The 18,541-nt window shown below is 42.5% G+C and overlaps 1 protein-coding gene across 2 annotated transcripts in view; it reads left to right on the top strand.

Moving 5' to 3' along the window:
* The window catches only part of atp10a (ATPase phospholipid transporting 10A), a 138,434-nt gene that overhangs the window by 29,997 nt on the left and 89,896 nt on the right, over positions 1-18,541 (top strand). Inside the window, exons 2-8 of one of the 2 annotated variants that reach the window (XM_060920173.1) lie at positions 3,385-3,568; positions 7,168-7,253; positions 9,021-9,127; positions 9,786-9,917; positions 10,028-10,158; positions 14,939-15,191; positions 16,865-17,085. In XM_060920173.1, coding sequence (XP_060776156.1) covers positions 3,385-3,568; positions 7,168-7,253; positions 9,021-9,127; positions 9,786-9,917; positions 10,028-10,158; positions 14,939-15,191; positions 16,865-17,085 — 1,114 coding nt within the window. Of the gene's footprint in view, positions 1-3,384; positions 3,590-7,167; positions 7,254-9,020; positions 9,128-9,785; positions 9,918-10,027; positions 10,159-14,938; positions 15,192-16,864; positions 17,086-18,541 lie in introns of both variants that reach the window. The other variant, XM_060920172.1, reaches the window with a different exon arrangement.

Genomic DNA, 18,541 nt, shown 5'->3' with positions numbered 1-18,541 from the left:
ATGAGTGTCGCTGTGAGTTGTTGATGAACTGTCTTGGTCTTGCTAAAGTTTAATTGTGTAGTTTGTGTAAAATGCAGGCTGATGTGTCGCTTTGTTGTAAGCAGGGATTTGAAAATGCTGCCAGGTTTGTGTCGTATTATCATGGAGCAGTGTGGCGTTGTAAATCTTTCTGCAAAGTGATAACATGATTATCAGCTCGATCGAGGTTACTCCTGATGCAGAACTCCATCCTTGTTAAGTACCTTATAAAGCTGAGTACGCACTACATGACCTTTTTACAGGAAAAATAGAACGGGGTAGAAATAAGAGAAAAGGAAAGATACACCGGGGTTAGTCAGGAGACTCGGGTTGTCTGTTCTGCAAAAAGAACTGCAAAGCGGAGGTGGCGTTTCATTGTTGTGATTACACTTGGTCCTTGCTGTTCCACGCTGATGATAAACCAGGTTCAGGGATCTGCTGCGCGTGACAGGAGAGGAGTTGGGTTTCCTCTCAGACCCTCATTGGCTGTTTCTCAGTGCTGTTCCTGCTGCTAGCTGTAGAGGAGCTCACACTTCATCACTCCGAACAGTAAACATATTAAACAAAAGATCAGGGTCTCTTCAACAGACTGAAACATCGCATTGCTGAACCATTCGCACTGCACTAGTGGTCGCCATAGTAACACACAGCACTTTTGTTGCTGAGTGACGGGGAAATGGAGAGTGGAATCGTGTAGCGTGCACTACGGCAAAGTAAACTGTGGTCCAGTTCATTACTGATAAACACTAACGGAGGAACTGAGCAGTTTTAGCACAAAGGCAAAGTGTTTATATATCTGCCTCACTCTGCCTTACTCTGCTTCACTGTACCGCACTCTGCCTTATTGTCCTGCACTCTCTGCCTCACTGTATCGCACTCTGCCTCACTGTATCGCACTCTGCCTCACTGTATCGCACTCTGCCTCACTGTATCGCACTCTGCCTCACTGTATCGCACTCTGCCTCACTCTGCCTCACTGTATCGCACTCTGCCTCACTGTATCGCACTCTGCTTCACTGTATCGCACTCTGCCTCACTGTACCGCACTCTGCCTCACTGTACTGCACTCTGACCCACTGTACCGCACTCTGCCTCACTCTGCTTCACTGTATCGCATTCTGCCTCACTCTGCTTTAGTGTACCGCACTCTGCCTCACTGTACCACACCCTGCCTCACTCTGCCTCGGTGTACCGCACTCTGCCTCACTGTACCGCACTCTGACCCACTGTACCGCACTCTGCCTCACTCTGCTTCACTGTATCGCACTCTGCCTCACTCTGCTTTAGTGTACCGCACTCTGCCTCAATATACTGCACTCTGCCTCACTGTACCGCACTCTGCCTCACTCTGCTTCACTGTATCGCACTCTGCCTCACTCTGATTCACTGTACCGCACTCTGCCTCACTGTACTGCACTCTGACCCACTGTACTGCACTCTGCCTCACTGTACCGCACTCTGACTCACTCTGCTTCACTGTACTGCACTCTCCTTTAATATACCGCACTCTGCCTCACTCTGCTTCAATATACCTCACTCTGCCACACTCTGCTTTACTGTATCGCACTCTGCCTCACTCTGCTTTAGTGTACCGCCGTATGTCTCACTCTGCCTCAATATACCACACTCTGCCTCAGTATACCTCACTCTGCTTCACTGTACCTCCCTCTGCTTCAATATATTGTGCTCTGCATTATTGCTCCGCACTCTGCCTCACTCTCATACTCTGCTTCGCTGTACTGCACTCTGCCTCCATATACTGCACTCTCCTTCACTGTACTGCACTCTGCCTCATTCTGCTTCACTGTACTGCACTCTGCCTCATTCTGCAATGCTATATGGCACTCTGCCACACTCTGCTTCACTGTGCTGCACTCTGCTTCAATATACCTCACTCTGCCTCACTCTGCTTCTATATACTGCACGCTGCCTCACTCTGCTTCACTGTACTGCACGCTGCCTCACTCTGCTTCACTGTACCGCACGCTGCCTCACTCTGCTTCTATATACTGCACGCTGCCTCACTCTGCTTCACTGTACTGCACTCTGCCTCATTCTGCAATGCTATATGGCACTCTGCCACACTCTGCTTCACTGTACTGTACTCTGCTTCAATATACCTCACTCTGCTTCTATATACTGCACGCTGCCTCACTCTGCTTCACTGTACCTCACTCTGCTTCACTGTACCGCACGCTGCCTCACTCTGCTTCACTGTACCACACTTCGCCTCACTCTGCTTCACTGTACTGCACTCACTCTGCCTCAATATACCGCACTCTGCCTCACTCTGCTTCACTGTACTTTGCCTCGCTACACTTTACTGTGCCTCACCATACTTTACTATATTTTATTCTGCTTTTCTACACTATACTTTACTCTGCCTCACTCTGCTTCACTTTCCGTCTGCTCTTCACTCTCCGTTGCTCAGCTTTATGCTTCTCTCTACCTCACTCGATCACTCCACTTCACTAACCCTACCTCACTCTGTTTTACTCTTCACTTTTATCATTCTGCCTCGCCCTTTCCTTCTTTCTGTTTCACACTTCTCTCCGCCTCACTGTTCAACTCTTCTCTCTTCTTCACTCGACTTCACTTCACATCTCTCTGCTTTCTCTCAACTTGGGTTTAATCCTGGGCTCGTGCTTTTCCAGGAACTCCATGTGCTCGAGCAGGGAAGGGCGGGAAACAGTAACAGAGAGGGGGTTTGTTCCTCACCCTCTGCCTTTAGAGAGGCCTGGTCTCGGCGTCCGTGTTTGCTCAGCTCCTGTAAAGTTATTTTTGGGGGTTTTTTTCTGCAAGGGCGAGGTGGCGCTCTGACTCGACTCTCACTCTGCCAGAGGAAGTGAACCAAGATGAAATTCAGTGACTCTGTTAGTCAAATTTGTTTTAAGATTTTAATGAATCTTTAATGTTGTGGACTCAAAAGATGATGTGATGTTACAGAGCTGGTTTTAAATAAATATTGTTTGGCCTTATGACAAGCTTCAAAACAGTTCCATGGAAAGTGTGTGTGTGTGTGTGTGGGGGGGAATACTTTCACAATATATTACCTAAGTTTTTAAAATTCAAAGGGATTTTATTTGAATGTTTTATGCTGCTTTTGTTTTATCTGCTTTAACATGTCTGTTAGTATGTTAGTTATCAATAACATCACAAATATCTTTTGTTTGTTGAGTGGGGACTATTAATGCTAATTTTCTGAGTCTGTGTCTGTGTTTAAAGACACACTCACACGAGTGAAGTTTTTGTGGAATTAATCAGCATTAGGAATGATGGATATAGTTTCAGTATCCTCCCACTCTTGGCTCGTACGGTGGTGCCGTGACCCGACGTGTAAACTGGGTGTGTATCCCTGCTCTCCAGAACCGAGCGCCGTTATGTGGAACAGTATTGGAAGGAGGTCCGTGTGGGAGATTTCATCCGGTTGCGCTGTAATGAGATCGTTCCTGCTGACGTGCTGCTGCTGAGCTCCAGCGATCCGGACCGGCTGTGTCACATCGAGACGGCGACGCTGGACGGAGAGACCAACCTGAAGCAGAGACAAGTGGTGCGCAGCTTCATCGACCTAGTGAGTGCACAGACTGTGTGTTTTTATTAAGTAGCATCACCGTGAAACATTTTTCCACAGGAACATTCCGTGTGATGGTTTGCAGGAGAAACAGAAAGCTTCAGGCTCACAGCGGTGGCAACGGAGTGTTTTACTGTCAGTTTGTTCACCGAGTGGATTCAGCTGCAGCGTATTTACTCAGCTATAGAACAAAACACCTGCCACTTATCTGTGACTTTTCAGTTTTACACACACACACACACACACACACACACACACTGGTCATTTTAAACCCAGCTGCTAAATTTAAATAGACATCAAGATACAACCCTGTTTCTAAAATGGTGGGATGCTGTGTAAAACAGGAATAAAAGCACAAAACGATGATTTGCAAATCATGGAAACCCAATATTTCATTGAAAATAGGACAAAGACAACATATCAAATGTTGAAACTGAGTAGTTTTTTTTTTTTTTTGAAAAATCATGCCAGCAACATGTTTCCAAAAAACTTGGGACAGGGCAACAAAAGATTGTAAAAATTGTGTTGTGTTTAAAAAAAAAAAAAACTCATTTGGTTAATTGGCAACAGGTCAGTAAGATGATTGGGCATAAAAAGAGCATCCCAGAGAGGCGGAGTCTCTCAGAAGTAAAGATGGGGCGGGGTTCACCGCTCTGTGAAAGACTGCATGGACAAACAGTGCAACGATTGAAGAATAACAAAACATTCTCAATGTAAAACTGCAAAGTATTTGTGGATCACATCATCTATGATCCATAATATCATTAAAAGATTCAGAGAATCTGGAGAAATCTCTGAATGCAAGAGACAAGGCTGCAAACTGACATTGGATGCCTGTGATCTTCAGGCCCTCAGGAGACACTGCATTAAAAGCAGACACGTGTCCTGTAGTGGAAATCACTGTATGGGCTCAGGAACACTTCAGAAAACCATCGTCTGTGAAAACACTTCATTACTGCATCCACAAATGCAAGTTAAAACCAGATATAAACAATATCCAGAAACCCCGCCCCCTTCTCTGGGCCCGAGCTCTTTTACGATGGACTGAGGCGAAGTGGGAAACTGTCCCGAGGTCTGACGAAACAAAAGTAGAAATTATTTTTAGAAATCATGGACACCACGTCCTCCAGGCTAAAGAGGAGAGGGACCATCCAGCTTGTTATCAGTGCACAGCTCAAAAGCAGCATCTGTGATGGTATGAGGGGGCATTAGTGCACATGACATGGAGAGCTTGTACATCTGGGAAGGCATCATTAATGCTGAATGATATAAACATGTTTCAGAGCAATATGCTGCCATCCAGACCAAATCTTTTTCAGGGAAGGCCTTCCTTCTTTCAGCAAGATAACAAACCGCTTTCTGCACATATTACAACTGCATGACTCCATAGTAAAAGAGTCCAGGTGCTAAACTGGCCTGTTGCAGTCCAAACCCGTCTCCCATTTAAAACATTTGGCGCATTATGAAGCACAAAATACAACAAAGGAGACCCCGAACTGTTGAGCAACTGAAATTGTATATCGGGCAGGAATGGGACAGCATTTCTCTTTCAAAACTACAGCAATTGGTCTCCTCAGTTCCCAAACATTTACAGTGTTGTTAAAAGTAGAGGGGATGAACGCAGTGGTAAACACGCCCCTGTCCCAACTTTTCTGAAATGTGTTTCTGACATTAAATTCAAAATGGGCATATATTTTTCAAAAAGCAAACAAAATTTCTCAGTTTCAACATTTCTTGTATTTGTACTATTTTCAGTTAAATATAGGGTTTCTATGACTTGCAAATCTTCACATTCTGTTTATTTCCAGTTTACACGGTGTCCCAACTTTTTTGAAAGCAGGGTTATATCAGCAATAAGCTTTTAAAAAAGGCAATTTTAAAAAATCAATCATAATTTTAAGACTAAACTAAAAAAAAAAAAAATACATAAGTAAATACTATTTAAAAATTTAAGAAAAAATTAAGAAAAAAATATAATTAAATCATAATTTAATTATAATGCTGTATACATTTTATAATTGTATATTTGCTTATATTTGTATAGGTAATCATATGGGGCCGAGTAAAATTAAGGATTAATTTCATGAGTGATTTTCAAAGTTTTGAAAATTTCAAAACTTTGAAATCACGAGTGAAACTGCTCCTTAATTTTACGAGGAACCATACGATTACTTGTTTATTATATACAGGGCCAAGTTCATACTTCGGAATCCATTCAAGTTCACAACATTTGTCATTCACGTTTTCTGAACCAATCAGGGCGCGAGACTATCTTGCACGTTTGAATCAGTTTCTAAAGCGTCTTTCATCATGACACGGCGACATGACACGAGGATTTTGAAAGTGGTTTACAAAATTTTATTGGAACTTCTTTACAAACGCTGATTGCTAAATGCAAGAAAACTCTGTGCCTGATCTAAAAGGAATTACAAATACCATTCATCGTTATAAATTTAACTGGCTGGAAAACGATCAAAACGATTGAACTCGTAAGCTTTCAACTGAAAACATTCAGACTTCAAAATGAATTAATCACACAGAAGAGAGTTATTTTCCTACTCGGAATCGGAGTCGAAGACTCCAAGTCTCTTGTAGTTCTTTGGCTTGCTTGACTGTTGACTGTTAATTTTTGTAACGGTAACCAAGCAACGAACTAGCCAATAGCATTTCAGAAATACGGCCCCGTGTTAAGGAAAAAAGCCCTCCTTGATTGACCAATCAGAATTGAGGAGTCATTTGGCCCTCTGTATTATAAATTATATAACGTATGAAACACAATCTGCCCAGTGTATGGGTGAGTGGCTTTTATTTATTTATTTGCCTTTCTTGAAATAGCCTGTGGTTTCCCGCCGCTTGTTTTGTCTTTTTAAATTAGCAAAGTGTTTGTAGAAAACTGATATGGGGCGGAGCTATGGATGAGCCCAGTTTGTGATGTCATAGCTAGTTCTGACCAGTTATATCTGATATGCAAATGATTAAATAATTAATTGGAACCCGACTCATTCATAAAAACCCTGAGAGCTAGTTAACCGGCTGGATAACTCTATAATGTCAATGATGTTGTTGTTCGTGACGGCAGAATGACATAATTAACGAGTGGAGATGAAGCCATTTTTTATTTCAACTTATTGATGAACTTTTAGCGAGTTCTATTCTGCTAACTGTCATTATGAAGACTTTTGTCAATGTGTTTTTGATTCTACATTATTAATAATGTAGAAAAGTGGGGTTTTGTTTTGTTTTGGGGTTGTTTTGTCTCGCAGTAATTTTAGATCCTAGTCATGTTCCTGTTCTCCCAATTAAGTAATGAGTCTGGAGTTTCTGCCCCCACCCACCCACCCACCCACCCATAAAGTCAGTCACATGTCAATAATCATCGAAACACAGCTCCTTTTTGTCCAACATGGAAACGCGAAGCGAATTGCTTGCCTGCGTCTGTTCTATAAATAGTAAGCTATAATTGAGTCGAATACTACATAAGAGACTCACACAGTAAAGACCCGATGTGATTTGTTCCATTTTCCATCCCATCATGTGATTTCGAGCAACACTGAGTGTTTAAATCCAACCTTTTACAGGACACAGAGTTCGACCCCATGAAGTACAACAGCATTATTGAGTGTGAGAAGCCAAACAACGACCTGAACCGTTTCCGTGGCTACATGTAAGTAAAGACCAGTTTACGCTTCATGTGTTAATGTGCTGTAACCCTGTAAGTGAACCAGTAGCTGATTATTCAGGTGTGTGTGTGTGTGTGTGTGTGTGTGTGAGACCTGCAGCACTGGAGTTTAACACCGTCCTCAGTCAGAGGTGTAACAGGAATATCGTGCTCATAAGCAGGGGCTGTGAATGTAAAAACTTGGCGCTTTTCTGGAACATTCAGGAATGTGGAAACAAAAATAAAGACGTGGCTCGACTCGGATATGTTTTCCGTGAGCTCATGGACGAATCTTTGCTCAGCGACTTGCTAAACACCAATAATCTATATTACAAACTTTATTAGAAGTAGATCATAATCATAAACACCTTCATTTTCCTCAGTCACTTTGTATCAATTCACTTAACTAGCTCACTATACGTTAATATGTTATGACCACATGTCAGTTCGGTTTCCAAGGCAACCAAACCACGGGACTGGGCTGGACACTTTACTTTGAGTGACTGCACAAATAGATTAAATTTAGTCTACTCCTGGATTTAGAAAAAAGTTAGGGAAGGGAAACATTTAGTGTGTATGTGTAAATGGACTCCGCCCACTCTGAACAAACCACATTTCATGCAAAGATTAGAGCTCCGCCCACTCTGACCAAAACACTTCTCAGCCAGTTAGAACTCTGCCTACTCGAGTCAAAGGGCGTCTCAGCCAGCCAGAGATCAGCGCTCCGCCCACTCTGACCAGCCCACATCTCACCCAATCAAAGATCAGAGCTCCACCCACACTGACCAAACCACATCTCACGCATTCAGAGCTCCTCCTACTCTAAAAACCAGGAACGAGAAAAAGTGAGTGTGAAAATGGATTCCTCCTAAATCACGCAGAAAAAAGGTCAGGAAAGAGAATACTGTTGAAAATTTCTCATGCTATTGAAGATCCATATGATTCGGTGACCAATCGGCGCTTTGTGTTCGTTGCAGCTCCGCCCACTTTGAGCTACAACATGAACCAAATTGGTTGCAGTGTGTAGTTGGAAATAAATAAAGGATCGTGGTTTAGTTACTGAGCCAAGATGCGCTCGAGGATGAGTACTGCATTCTCCAAAATTAAGGTACCAGACAGGACTTTATCTTCTCGCTGGTCTGGTACCATAAAGAGTACCTGTTTTGGACCTTCAGTATGTACCTTTAGCCTGAGAAGGTGTACGGGTTACCATTAACTTTTAGAGTTCAGTTATTTTTCAAAGTGTAAACAATGGAAGTTCTGTAACTTTTTCCAGCAAGGAAGAGTACTGTTTGGTACCTTTTTATTTCCGAGGGCGTGGAGCAGTAGGATCGTGTGTGTGTGTGCGCGCAGTAGAGCAGTAGCTGGAGACCTTTCACTGATGGTAGCAGGGCAGTGAGTCAGCTGACAGGGTGGAGAATGATTATGACATTTATATCTCAGTGTGATGGAGAACAGATGTTGCTGGCGTGCAGCCACCACTCCGTTACCCAGTTACCCCAGAGAACCTCGAGCCGCTAGTGATGCGCGTGAAAGGCCCAGGCGTGTGTGTGAGATGATTTATTACGTTAGTTCGGCGTGGACACACACACTAGTCCTGCTAGACTAGCCATTTCTCCTGCTCGTCTTCATGCTGATGCTGGGGTGAAGCCTTCTCTGATCACTCCATAACCTGAGGCACTGTTATTAATCTATATTGTGTTTTTCTAAAATAACAGATGTGTGTGTGTGTGTGTGTGTGTGTGTGTGTGTGTGTGTGTGTGTGTGAGGTAGAACCCATCGTAACGGAAGGAGAGATGGTCTCTACAAAGACAACCTGCTGCTCAGAGGCTGCACTGTTCGCAATACAGAGGAAGCTGTGGGCATCGTCATCTACGCAGGTAACAAACTGCCCAGTCAGAGCTCCGCCCACTCCAACCAAACTGCCTCTCACCCACTCAAAGCTCTGCCCACACTTACAAAATCACTTTTCATCCAGAGATCATAGCTCCACCCATTCTGACCATACTGCCTTTCACCCAATCAGATCAGAGCTCCACCCACTCTAATAAAACCACCTCTCAGTCAGAGCTCCACCCACTCGGATGTACGTGTTTGAATTATTTTCAATAATTATGACGTGAATCGTTTCCTTTATCATCCACCAAGTTATTGTCGAACTTTCACTGCTGTTACTAAATGATTTCTGTTTACGCCGCGCTGCTGGTGAATTCTGCATCCTGATTGGTCAACAGTTTTGCTCTAAAGTTCGTTCTAACTCGTCATTTCCATAGTAACAGCTCATTCACAGCGTCTTGTATGGCAGACTGTCCACTTTATAAACAGATTTAAAAACTCCGTAGTTCTGGTGAAGCTTTCTGTTGGGAGAAGTGAGTCTCCCGTGTCTGCGCTTTCTATCAGTCAGGGGTGAAGCGTTTACGGTTTCTCACATCTCCAGGTTCATGTGAGTTTACGCTTCTTTTCTTGGAAACATGACGAGCTGCTTTAAGGTCTGTAAATGACGCTTTGAGCTTGTTTGTGGGTTCCGTTGTTTTTCAGGTCACGAAACCAAAGCGATGTTGAACAACAACGGGCCACGTTACAAACGCAGCAAACTGGAGCGACGGATGAACATCGACGTGTTCTGGTGTGTCATCATCCTGCTGGTCATGTGTCTGTTCTCCGCCATAGGTACCGAGAATTTCTTCATTCCGATACAACCGTGGTGTGCACACGGGTCTGTGGTGATTCTGAATTGCACAGTGGTGTGTGTGTGTGTGTGTGTGTGTGTGTGTGTGTAGGTCACGGCTTGTGGATGTTTCAGTATGGAGATAAGAGGCCGGTCTTTGACGTCCTGAGCCCCGAGGGAACAGATTTGTCTCCCATCGTCTCGGCCGTTTATCTTTTCCTCACCATGATCATCGTGTTCCAGGTGAGTCGCGACGCTGCAGCCGAGCGGAGGAGCTGATAGCAGCTCTCTCTGTTCTCTCTCTGTGCCACAGTAATGCGTAGCATAATATTTAACGTAAGATGAGCCAGAAACGTCGGACACGGATGTCCGAGCTCGGATCTGACCTTGCTGTGTTTTTAACGGCTTATCGTATCGTAGTCCTGTAAATTTATGATTTTTATAATCTCTGAGAGCCTGATACACTGTGTGCAGTGAGGAAAGACCTCACAGTTTGAGCACGTCGCTTGCTGTAATAGTAGCGTAAATGTATTTTTATACATATTTGTTTGGTTGAATGGATGTTCAACGATTTTATTTTAATTTTTTATTTATTTATTTTATAATGTTTAAGATGTCACTGTTTTAAGCTAAATTGAAACTTTCTAAAATTTACATATTCACATTTAAAATAAATAGGAAATACTGTTTTGGGATTTTTTTTTAAACTTTTTGGCTAAAACATGCGTTTATTTCAACATATTTATTATGTCTCAAAAATATATGTATAAAGTAATGTGTTTTTTAATTTCCAGCAGCCTCTTGTAGGGTCCGTAACACACTTATGTTGAACTCCATGTAGTGTGTGTGTGTGTGTGTGTGTGTGTGTGTAATATATGATATTACACTGTGGTGCGAAGATATGAAGTTTATCTTCGAGTGATGAATGTATATATCACGAGTGAGCGAAGTGAACGAGTCAAAATATTTTTCAACATGAGAAGATAATCTTGATATCTTCACGCTCCTGTGTAATGTTCTTTATATAAAAGAAAGAAACCACAACTTTTATCACACACTTGTGAAATTTCCTCTCTGCATTTAACCCATCTGAAGCAGTGAACACACACACACACGTGATCAATGAGCGCACACACACACCCAGAGCAGTGGGCAGCCATGCTAACAGCGCCCGGGGAGCAGTCGGGAGTTCGGTGCCTCACTCAAGGGCACCTCAGCCCAAGGCCGTCCCATATTAACCTAACCTGCACGTCTTTGAAACCCACGCAGACACGGGGAGAACATGCAAACTCCACACAGAAAGGCCCTCACCGGCTGCTGGATTCGAACCCAGGACCTTCTTGCTGTGAGGCAACAGTGCTAACCACTACACCACCGTGCCACCCAAATTATACACTACCGTTCAAAAGTTTGGGGTCACCCAGACAATTTTGTGTTTTCCATGAAAAGTCACACTTTTATTTCCCACCATAAGTTGTAAAATGAATAGAAAATATAGTCAAGACATTTTTCTGGCCATTTTGAGCATTTAATCGACCCCACAAATGTGATGCTCCAGAAACTCAATCTGCTCAAAGGAAGGTCAGTTTTATAGCTTCTCTAAAGAGCTCAACTGTTTTCAGCTGTGCTAACATGATTGTACAAGGGTTTTCTAATCATCCATTAGCCTTCTGAGGCAATGAGCAAACACATTGTACCATTAGAACACTGGAGTGAGAGTTGCTGGAAATGGGCCTCTATACACCTATGGAGATATTGCACCAAAAACCAGACATTTGCAGCTAGAATAGTCATTTACCACATTAGCAATGTATAGAGTGGATTTCTGATTAGTTTAAAGTGATCTTCATTGAAAAGAACAGTGCTTTTCTTTCAAAAATAAGGACATTTCAAAGTGACCCCAAACTTTTGAACGGATCCACAAAAAATACACAAGTTAATAGAAAGAATTTTAATGTTGAACCAACACACATCTAGTCAGCGGGAAAACACTCAGAGTGACGTCATCAGAGTGAAATATCGGGAATTATACATCCAGGACACTTTTGTTTTTTTTCCATGAAATAAAAACGTGTTCTATTCCCTTCTAGCGGGTTTCATTCATTTGGTTCGATAGCATGCAATTTTGTGAGCATATCGCTTATTCTACATGTGTTACGTCACTCTACCCAGTGGAGAATGAGCGTTGAATATGGTTTATGATATTGCATGGTTGTCAAGGCAACATGACGTCACACATTGGAGATGTAAAACTTCCGCGTGAGCGACTGTGACAATTTGTAAACAAACATGGCCGCCAGGTTTGCTTCGTTACATACGGAAGATTTTGAGAGAATTTTGAAAGAGAAAGATGCGTTGAACACCCGTAGTGTAGTAGTATAATGATAATAATGATGATGGTGGTGTAGTGGTTAGCACTGTCGCCTCACAGCAAGAAGGTCCGGGTTCGAGCCCTGTGGCCGGCGAGGGCCTTTCTGTGCGGAGTTTGCATGTTCTCCCTGTGTCTGCGTGGGTTTCCTCCGGGTGCTCCGGTTTCCCCCACAGTCCAAAGACATGCAGGTTAGGTTAACTGGTGACTCTAAATTGAGTGTAGGTGTGAATGTGAGTGTGAATGGTTGTCTGTGTCTATGTGTCAGCCCTGTGATGACCTGGCGACTTGTCCAGGGTGTACCCCGCCTTTCGCCCGTAGTCAGCTGGGATAGGCTCCAGCTTGCCTGCGACCCTGTAGAACAGGATAAAGCGGCTACAGATAATGAGATGAGATGATGATGATGATGTCTGGCTTTTTTTGTGGTCTATCAGATATATTCCATTCAGCTATTCGTCTTTGACTCGTTCAGTATCATGCGAGCTGAATGGAATATATCTCATATACTATGAAAAAAAGCCAGACAGTATTATTTAAATATGTCCCTCAGATCCGCGATGGATTTCGTATGAAAAATGTGAGTTTTTCAACACGAGAAGATAAACTTCGTATTTTCAAGCCAGTGTGTGATTTTCTTTTTATTATATCGACACATTCACAAACAAAAAGTTCCCAAATTTATCAAAACAACTCCTTGATTTCCTCACGAATGACATGTATAAAGATTTATGTCCCGGTTTTGGTTCTCCATGTCCCAGATGGAGCTCGGATGAAAAATACCAGTGGCGCATTTCCCAGTAAAAGCACTCAGGTCTGTAATATTTAGTGCAACTGAGCCGAATGATTCAACGTTCCTGGGGTTTTACTCTTGGGGAAGTGCTGGAAGAAGTTTAGTGCTGACTGAGCAACGATGTGTCAAAGTGTCACTGGAATAGATAATTAAAATGATGAAGAAATAATTTGTTTTGCCCGGGTTCCTCCTGCCTGAACTGAAAATCACATCATCAGTTTCTCTTTGGCTAATCAGACACAAGGTACCACACTCGCCAGAGCAGGTGGGGGTTCGGTGCCTTGCTAAAGAGCACTTCAGCCAGTCCTGCTGGTGCAGGGAATTGAACCAGCAACCTTTTGGTCCCAAATCTGTTTCTCTAACCTTTTGGCCATGGCTTTCCTCATATAATTAAATAAATACTAAATAATAATAAAATAAGATAAAATGGATAATAATACAAAATTTAAATTTTTTTTTTATTTACAAAATAATAAGAAAATAATCAGTAAATTATTTTGCACAGTTGTGGTTTTATATAAATAATATTTTTGGTGTTTTATTGATTTTAATGTTCACTCTGTCTGTCGCACTAAAACATTATCGCTGTTATTAATGAAACACATATTTACATTTTAATCTATTTTAACTGAATTTCATGATTCTTCTGGGTAGGGGTTTTTTTTTTTGGGATGAAATAAAAAAAAAATGCATAATCCACAAACATTTGTAAATACTAGTGCTGTCAAGCGATTAAAATATTTAATCGCGATTAATGTCGCGACTGTCATAGTTAACTCGCGATTAATCGCAATTTAATCGCACATTTTTGTCACATGAATAACCATTGTAATTCTCTTATCAGCATAAAAATGTGAATGGGCTTTTTTTGTACCAATGTTTTTTTTATTGCAAAGCATAACACGTCTTGACACAGCCACTGCAAAGTGAAACCTAAGCCGAGCACCGGGGCTAGCAAAAGAACCATGAGTGAAGTGATCTACTGCTTGAGTTAGTCTACAACTCTAATCAGAGAGACAGGTTACACAGTGACGGTAGGCTTGACATGCTTGATTATAATATAAAGTACACTATTATATTAACTTTAAGTTGTTCGTTGATAAATATTGCATTGAATCTGATCTTTACTGTTTCAGCTCACTTAACACATTTTGTACTTTTACACTTTCTGCCTGTTGATGCGTCGCGCTGTCCAATCAGAGGTGGCCAAATTTGCATATTACAGGAAGGATTTCTGGGATAGCATTGAGTTTACAGTTCAGAGGGATCTGGCTTCTTTAGACGCTGTCTTCTTTAAACTGAATAAATATTTAAAAAGAGCCAAATGAGAACGGCTCTTTTCAAAGAACGGATCACAAAGATGCGGATCCCATCAAAGAGCCATAAATCCCATCTCTACTAGCGCGCCCTGCCCGCGCTGGTTCTTTGGGGGGGGGGGGGAAGGAGGGCAGAGGACTCTGGCTGTGCGGGGCGTGGCATTACAGTCTAGCTGCTATCGTTTTTCTAAGCAAAGTCTCTGTTCCAAGTTCCTGGCAGTTTCAAAAGCTTATGAAAAACCTACATCATGTCACAGAGCGTTAATCTCGCAATAAAAAAATTATCGCCGTTAAAATTGAGTCAAGTTAACGCGTTAATAACGCGACATTTTTGACAGCACTAGTAAATACTGATTTAATTTATCCAAAATAAAAAAAGCCTTTAAATATTAAACCTCAAAATTCTTTAAAATGAAAAGTATAAATGTTGCAGAAAGCTCAAACGTCTTGTATTTATTTTTAACCCTTTGACTCCCTGCTGTTTAAGTGCTCGTCTTGTTCAGCGTTCTCATGTTTAATACGTGATGTTTTCCTCCTCCTCGTGCTCAGGTGCTGATCCCCATCTCGCTGTTCGTCTCCATCGAGATTGTGAAGATCTGTCAGGTTTACTTCATCCACCAGGACATGGATCTGTACGACGAGGAGACGGACTCTCACCTGCAGTGCCGAGCTCTGAACATCACCGAGGACCTCGGCCAGATGCAGTACATCTTTTCTGACAAGACAGGCACGCTCACTGAGAACAAGATGGTGTTCCGGCGCTGCACCGTAGCTGGAGTCGAGTACTCGCACGACGCTAACGGTGAGCCTGCCCTCATTCGTCTTAATGACTCCATCAGTGAGGAGTATAAAACGATATTTAACCTAATCACGTCACCTTCATGTCCTGTTTACAGCTTCGCAATAGTGATCCCACAGGCCAGGGAGTACAATTAAAACAAATCTCATTTGTTATTTGGAGAGAATGATTAAACGAATCTTTTAAATCGTCTCTTTGTAATGTTTAAAGATGCCTTAAGAGGCGTAACGACGATATAATTTCATTTCAAAATGCCGTCAAATATTCCAAAAAGTAGATTTCTCTGTTTCTTGTGTCAGACTTTAGTTTATATTTTTCTGGCCCAGAAATTAGCCCTGCCCCTAGACAGGACAGTTACTCAGCTCCACCCCTTTTTCCCTTAAAAGGAAATGCATCATTTTATACAGGTGACAACATGGAGATGTCAGGGCGCTAAGAAAAAAAAAAAAAAGCGCTTTAATGAAAAAAACTTTGTCGGAAATTATTTTGTTGTGTTCAAGAAAGAGGTCAGGTTTGGGGTTTTTTGTTGTTGTTTTTTTTTCTTTTACCCCCAAGCAAGCAGGAAGTGTCTCATGTTGCTTGTAGTTCGTCTCTTGTGGGCATGGCCTGTCCAGTATGATTTTATTGTAGCTGTATACTACAGTACATCGCGTCTGAAGAATTAAACAGCGGCGCGCTAATCAGCGTGAAAATCAGTTTGATTTACGTGTTCTGCGCTCGGCTTCATATTTGGAAGGCTAGATTAGATGAGAAAAGCGAGCTAATTATGCTAGCTACACTACCGTTCAAAAGTTTGGGGTCACCCAGACAATTTTGTGTTTTCCATGAAAAGTCACACTTTTATTTCCCACCATAAGTTGTAAAATGAATAGAAAATATAGTCGAGACATTTTTCTGGCCATTTTGAGCATTTAATCGACCCCACAAATGTGATGCTCCAGAAACTCAATCTGCTCAAAGGAAGGTCAGTTTTATAGCTTCTCTAAAGAGCTCAACTGTTTTCAGCTGTGCTAACATGATTGTACAAGGGTTTTCTAATCATCCATTAGCCTTCTGAGGCAATGAGCAAACACATTGTACCATTAGAACACTGGAGTGAGAGTTGCTGGAAATGGGCCTCTATACACCTATGGAGATATTGCACCAAAAACCACACATTTGCAGCTAGAATAGTCATTTACCACATTAGCAATGTATAGAGTGGATTTCTGATTAGTTTAAAGTGATCTTCATTGAAAAGAACAGTGCTTTTCTTTCAAAAATAAGGACATTTCAAAGTGACCCCAAACTTTTGAACGGTAGTGTACGTAAACTCATCAGAGACATCACCGATCTCTGCTGCTTCCTTTGAAGCTTTAATTTTTTTTCATATAATGTCTCTGTATGCAAATAATAATGACAGGATGAGGACGATCACAGGGAGGACATTGTGTGTGAGGAAGAGAAGAAACGTCAGACCGGTTGTGTAGCTCATTGTTGAAATCGCGGCACAGTGTCTCACATGTACGTAGAGAATGAAAGTCGCCTGTCGCTCGTCCCTCTGTACTGTGCTTCTGGGGAAACTGTCAGCATCGTGTGTAACTCCACACACTTTCTGTTAACATGAAGAGATAAATAATAAACCTGGAGTTTTTTCCGAGGGTCACGGAGCTCATGCTGTTTATTTGACACTGCAGCGCGGAGGCTGGCGATGATGTACCAGGACATGGACTCTGAGGAGGAGGAGTGTGTGTCTCACGGAGGAACTTTACCGAGGAGAGAGAGTGTGTGTAGTCAGCACAGCGGCCGAGTCGTCCTGCGCTCGCAGAGCACCAAATCACACCGACGCACCGGGAGCCGAGCCGAGGCCAAGCGGGCCAGCATCCTGTCCAAACACACCGCCTTCAGCAGTCCGATGGTACACACACACACAAATGTGTAAAATGTATAAACTTTCAATCGAAATGCGACTCACTTCAAGATCATTGATCACCTAAACACACAGGCGGTGAATCTGTCAGTCAGGAAATCAAGATGATGCATCCCAGTTCTCATGAGAACGATGAGAACAGCGATGTCTCTATGGACGTCTTTCAAACAGGAAGAAGGATGTTACTGCAAGTCATACAGTATTTATAGAGGTGCTTGAAAGTTTGTGAACCCTTTAAAATTGTTTACATTTTGCCATAAATATGACCGAAGACATCAGATTTTCTCACAAGTCCTAAAAGTAGATAAAGAGAACCCATTTAAGCAAAAAAATATTATACTTGGTCATTTATTTATTGAGGAGCTTGATTTGATTTTGCGTTCAGTACCTGGTGTGACCTCATTGTGCAGCAGTAACTGAACTAAACGTTTGCGGTAACTGTTGATCAGATCCTGAACATCGGCTTCAACATCGGCTTCAGCTCTGGGATGTTGATGTGCTTCCTTACACGAACTGCTCACACAGTGTTTCTCTCGGATTAAGGTCAGGATTTTGACTTGGCCATTCCAAAACATTAACTTTTTATTTACAGTAAGCTCTCAGTATTCGCGGGGGTTAGGGACCGAACATGGCTCTCACAGCTGCTCACAAATGCTTATTTTGATGTCTAACGCTACGTTCACACTGCAAGGCTTAATGCTCAATTCCGATTTTTTTGTGAAATTCGATTTTTTTGAGGTCGTTCACATTAACAAATATATGCGACTTGTATGTGATCCTCAGTATGAACGAAAAGCGAACTAAAAGTGTTCCGCATGCGCATTGCAGGATACGACGACGTCACACGCAGTGAGCATGGCCAGTGTTTACGGAAGTAAAACCGCCCGGTTGCGGTATGACCCATCCAATCTATCTTGAATAGCTGCATCCCCCCAAATGGAAATGAGCTCCCTAACCTCTGCATCCTTCCATTGAGAAGATTCAGAACCTTCACAGCCCGAAGCGTCCCTCGCATTGATGTCATGCGCAGGGGCGCAGATACGTTTTTTGAACTGGGGGGGACAAAAAACTGGGGGGGACAAAGCTGCCAGCAAACCAACCCCAACCCCGATATGCCTGTCAAACTTGTTGTGGGTTACCATAGCAACCAAGCTCGAGCTCGCAACCTGTGCAGTCTGCGCAGCTCAACCAACCAAATATCAGTCTTTGTTTTGTTTTATGTGAATTGTTGCAACTATGTATACACTGCTGTGCACCTCAATAAACCGAATGGTAATTAGTCTTTTGATTTTTCCGTGAGGTTTGCCTTATGCAAAGAAAGACAGCATAGACATTTTTTCCTCCCTATAAGTAGGGGGGACCGAGCAAGGTGAATTTAAATCTGGGTGGGACGAGTCCCACCCTCTATCTGCGCCCGTGATTATGCGCCATGTTGTTGTAACTT

The sequence above is a fragment of the Neoarius graeffei genome, chromosome 4, assembly GCF_027579695.1.
Source record: "Neoarius graeffei isolate fNeoGra1 chromosome 4, fNeoGra1.pri, whole genome shotgun sequence".
Classification (NCBI taxonomy): domain Eukaryota; kingdom Metazoa; phylum Chordata; class Actinopteri; order Siluriformes; family Ariidae; genus Neoarius; species Neoarius graeffei.
The sequence above is the reverse complement of the archived record's forward strand: the minus strand, read 5'-3'. Positions and strand labels throughout refer to the sequence as shown.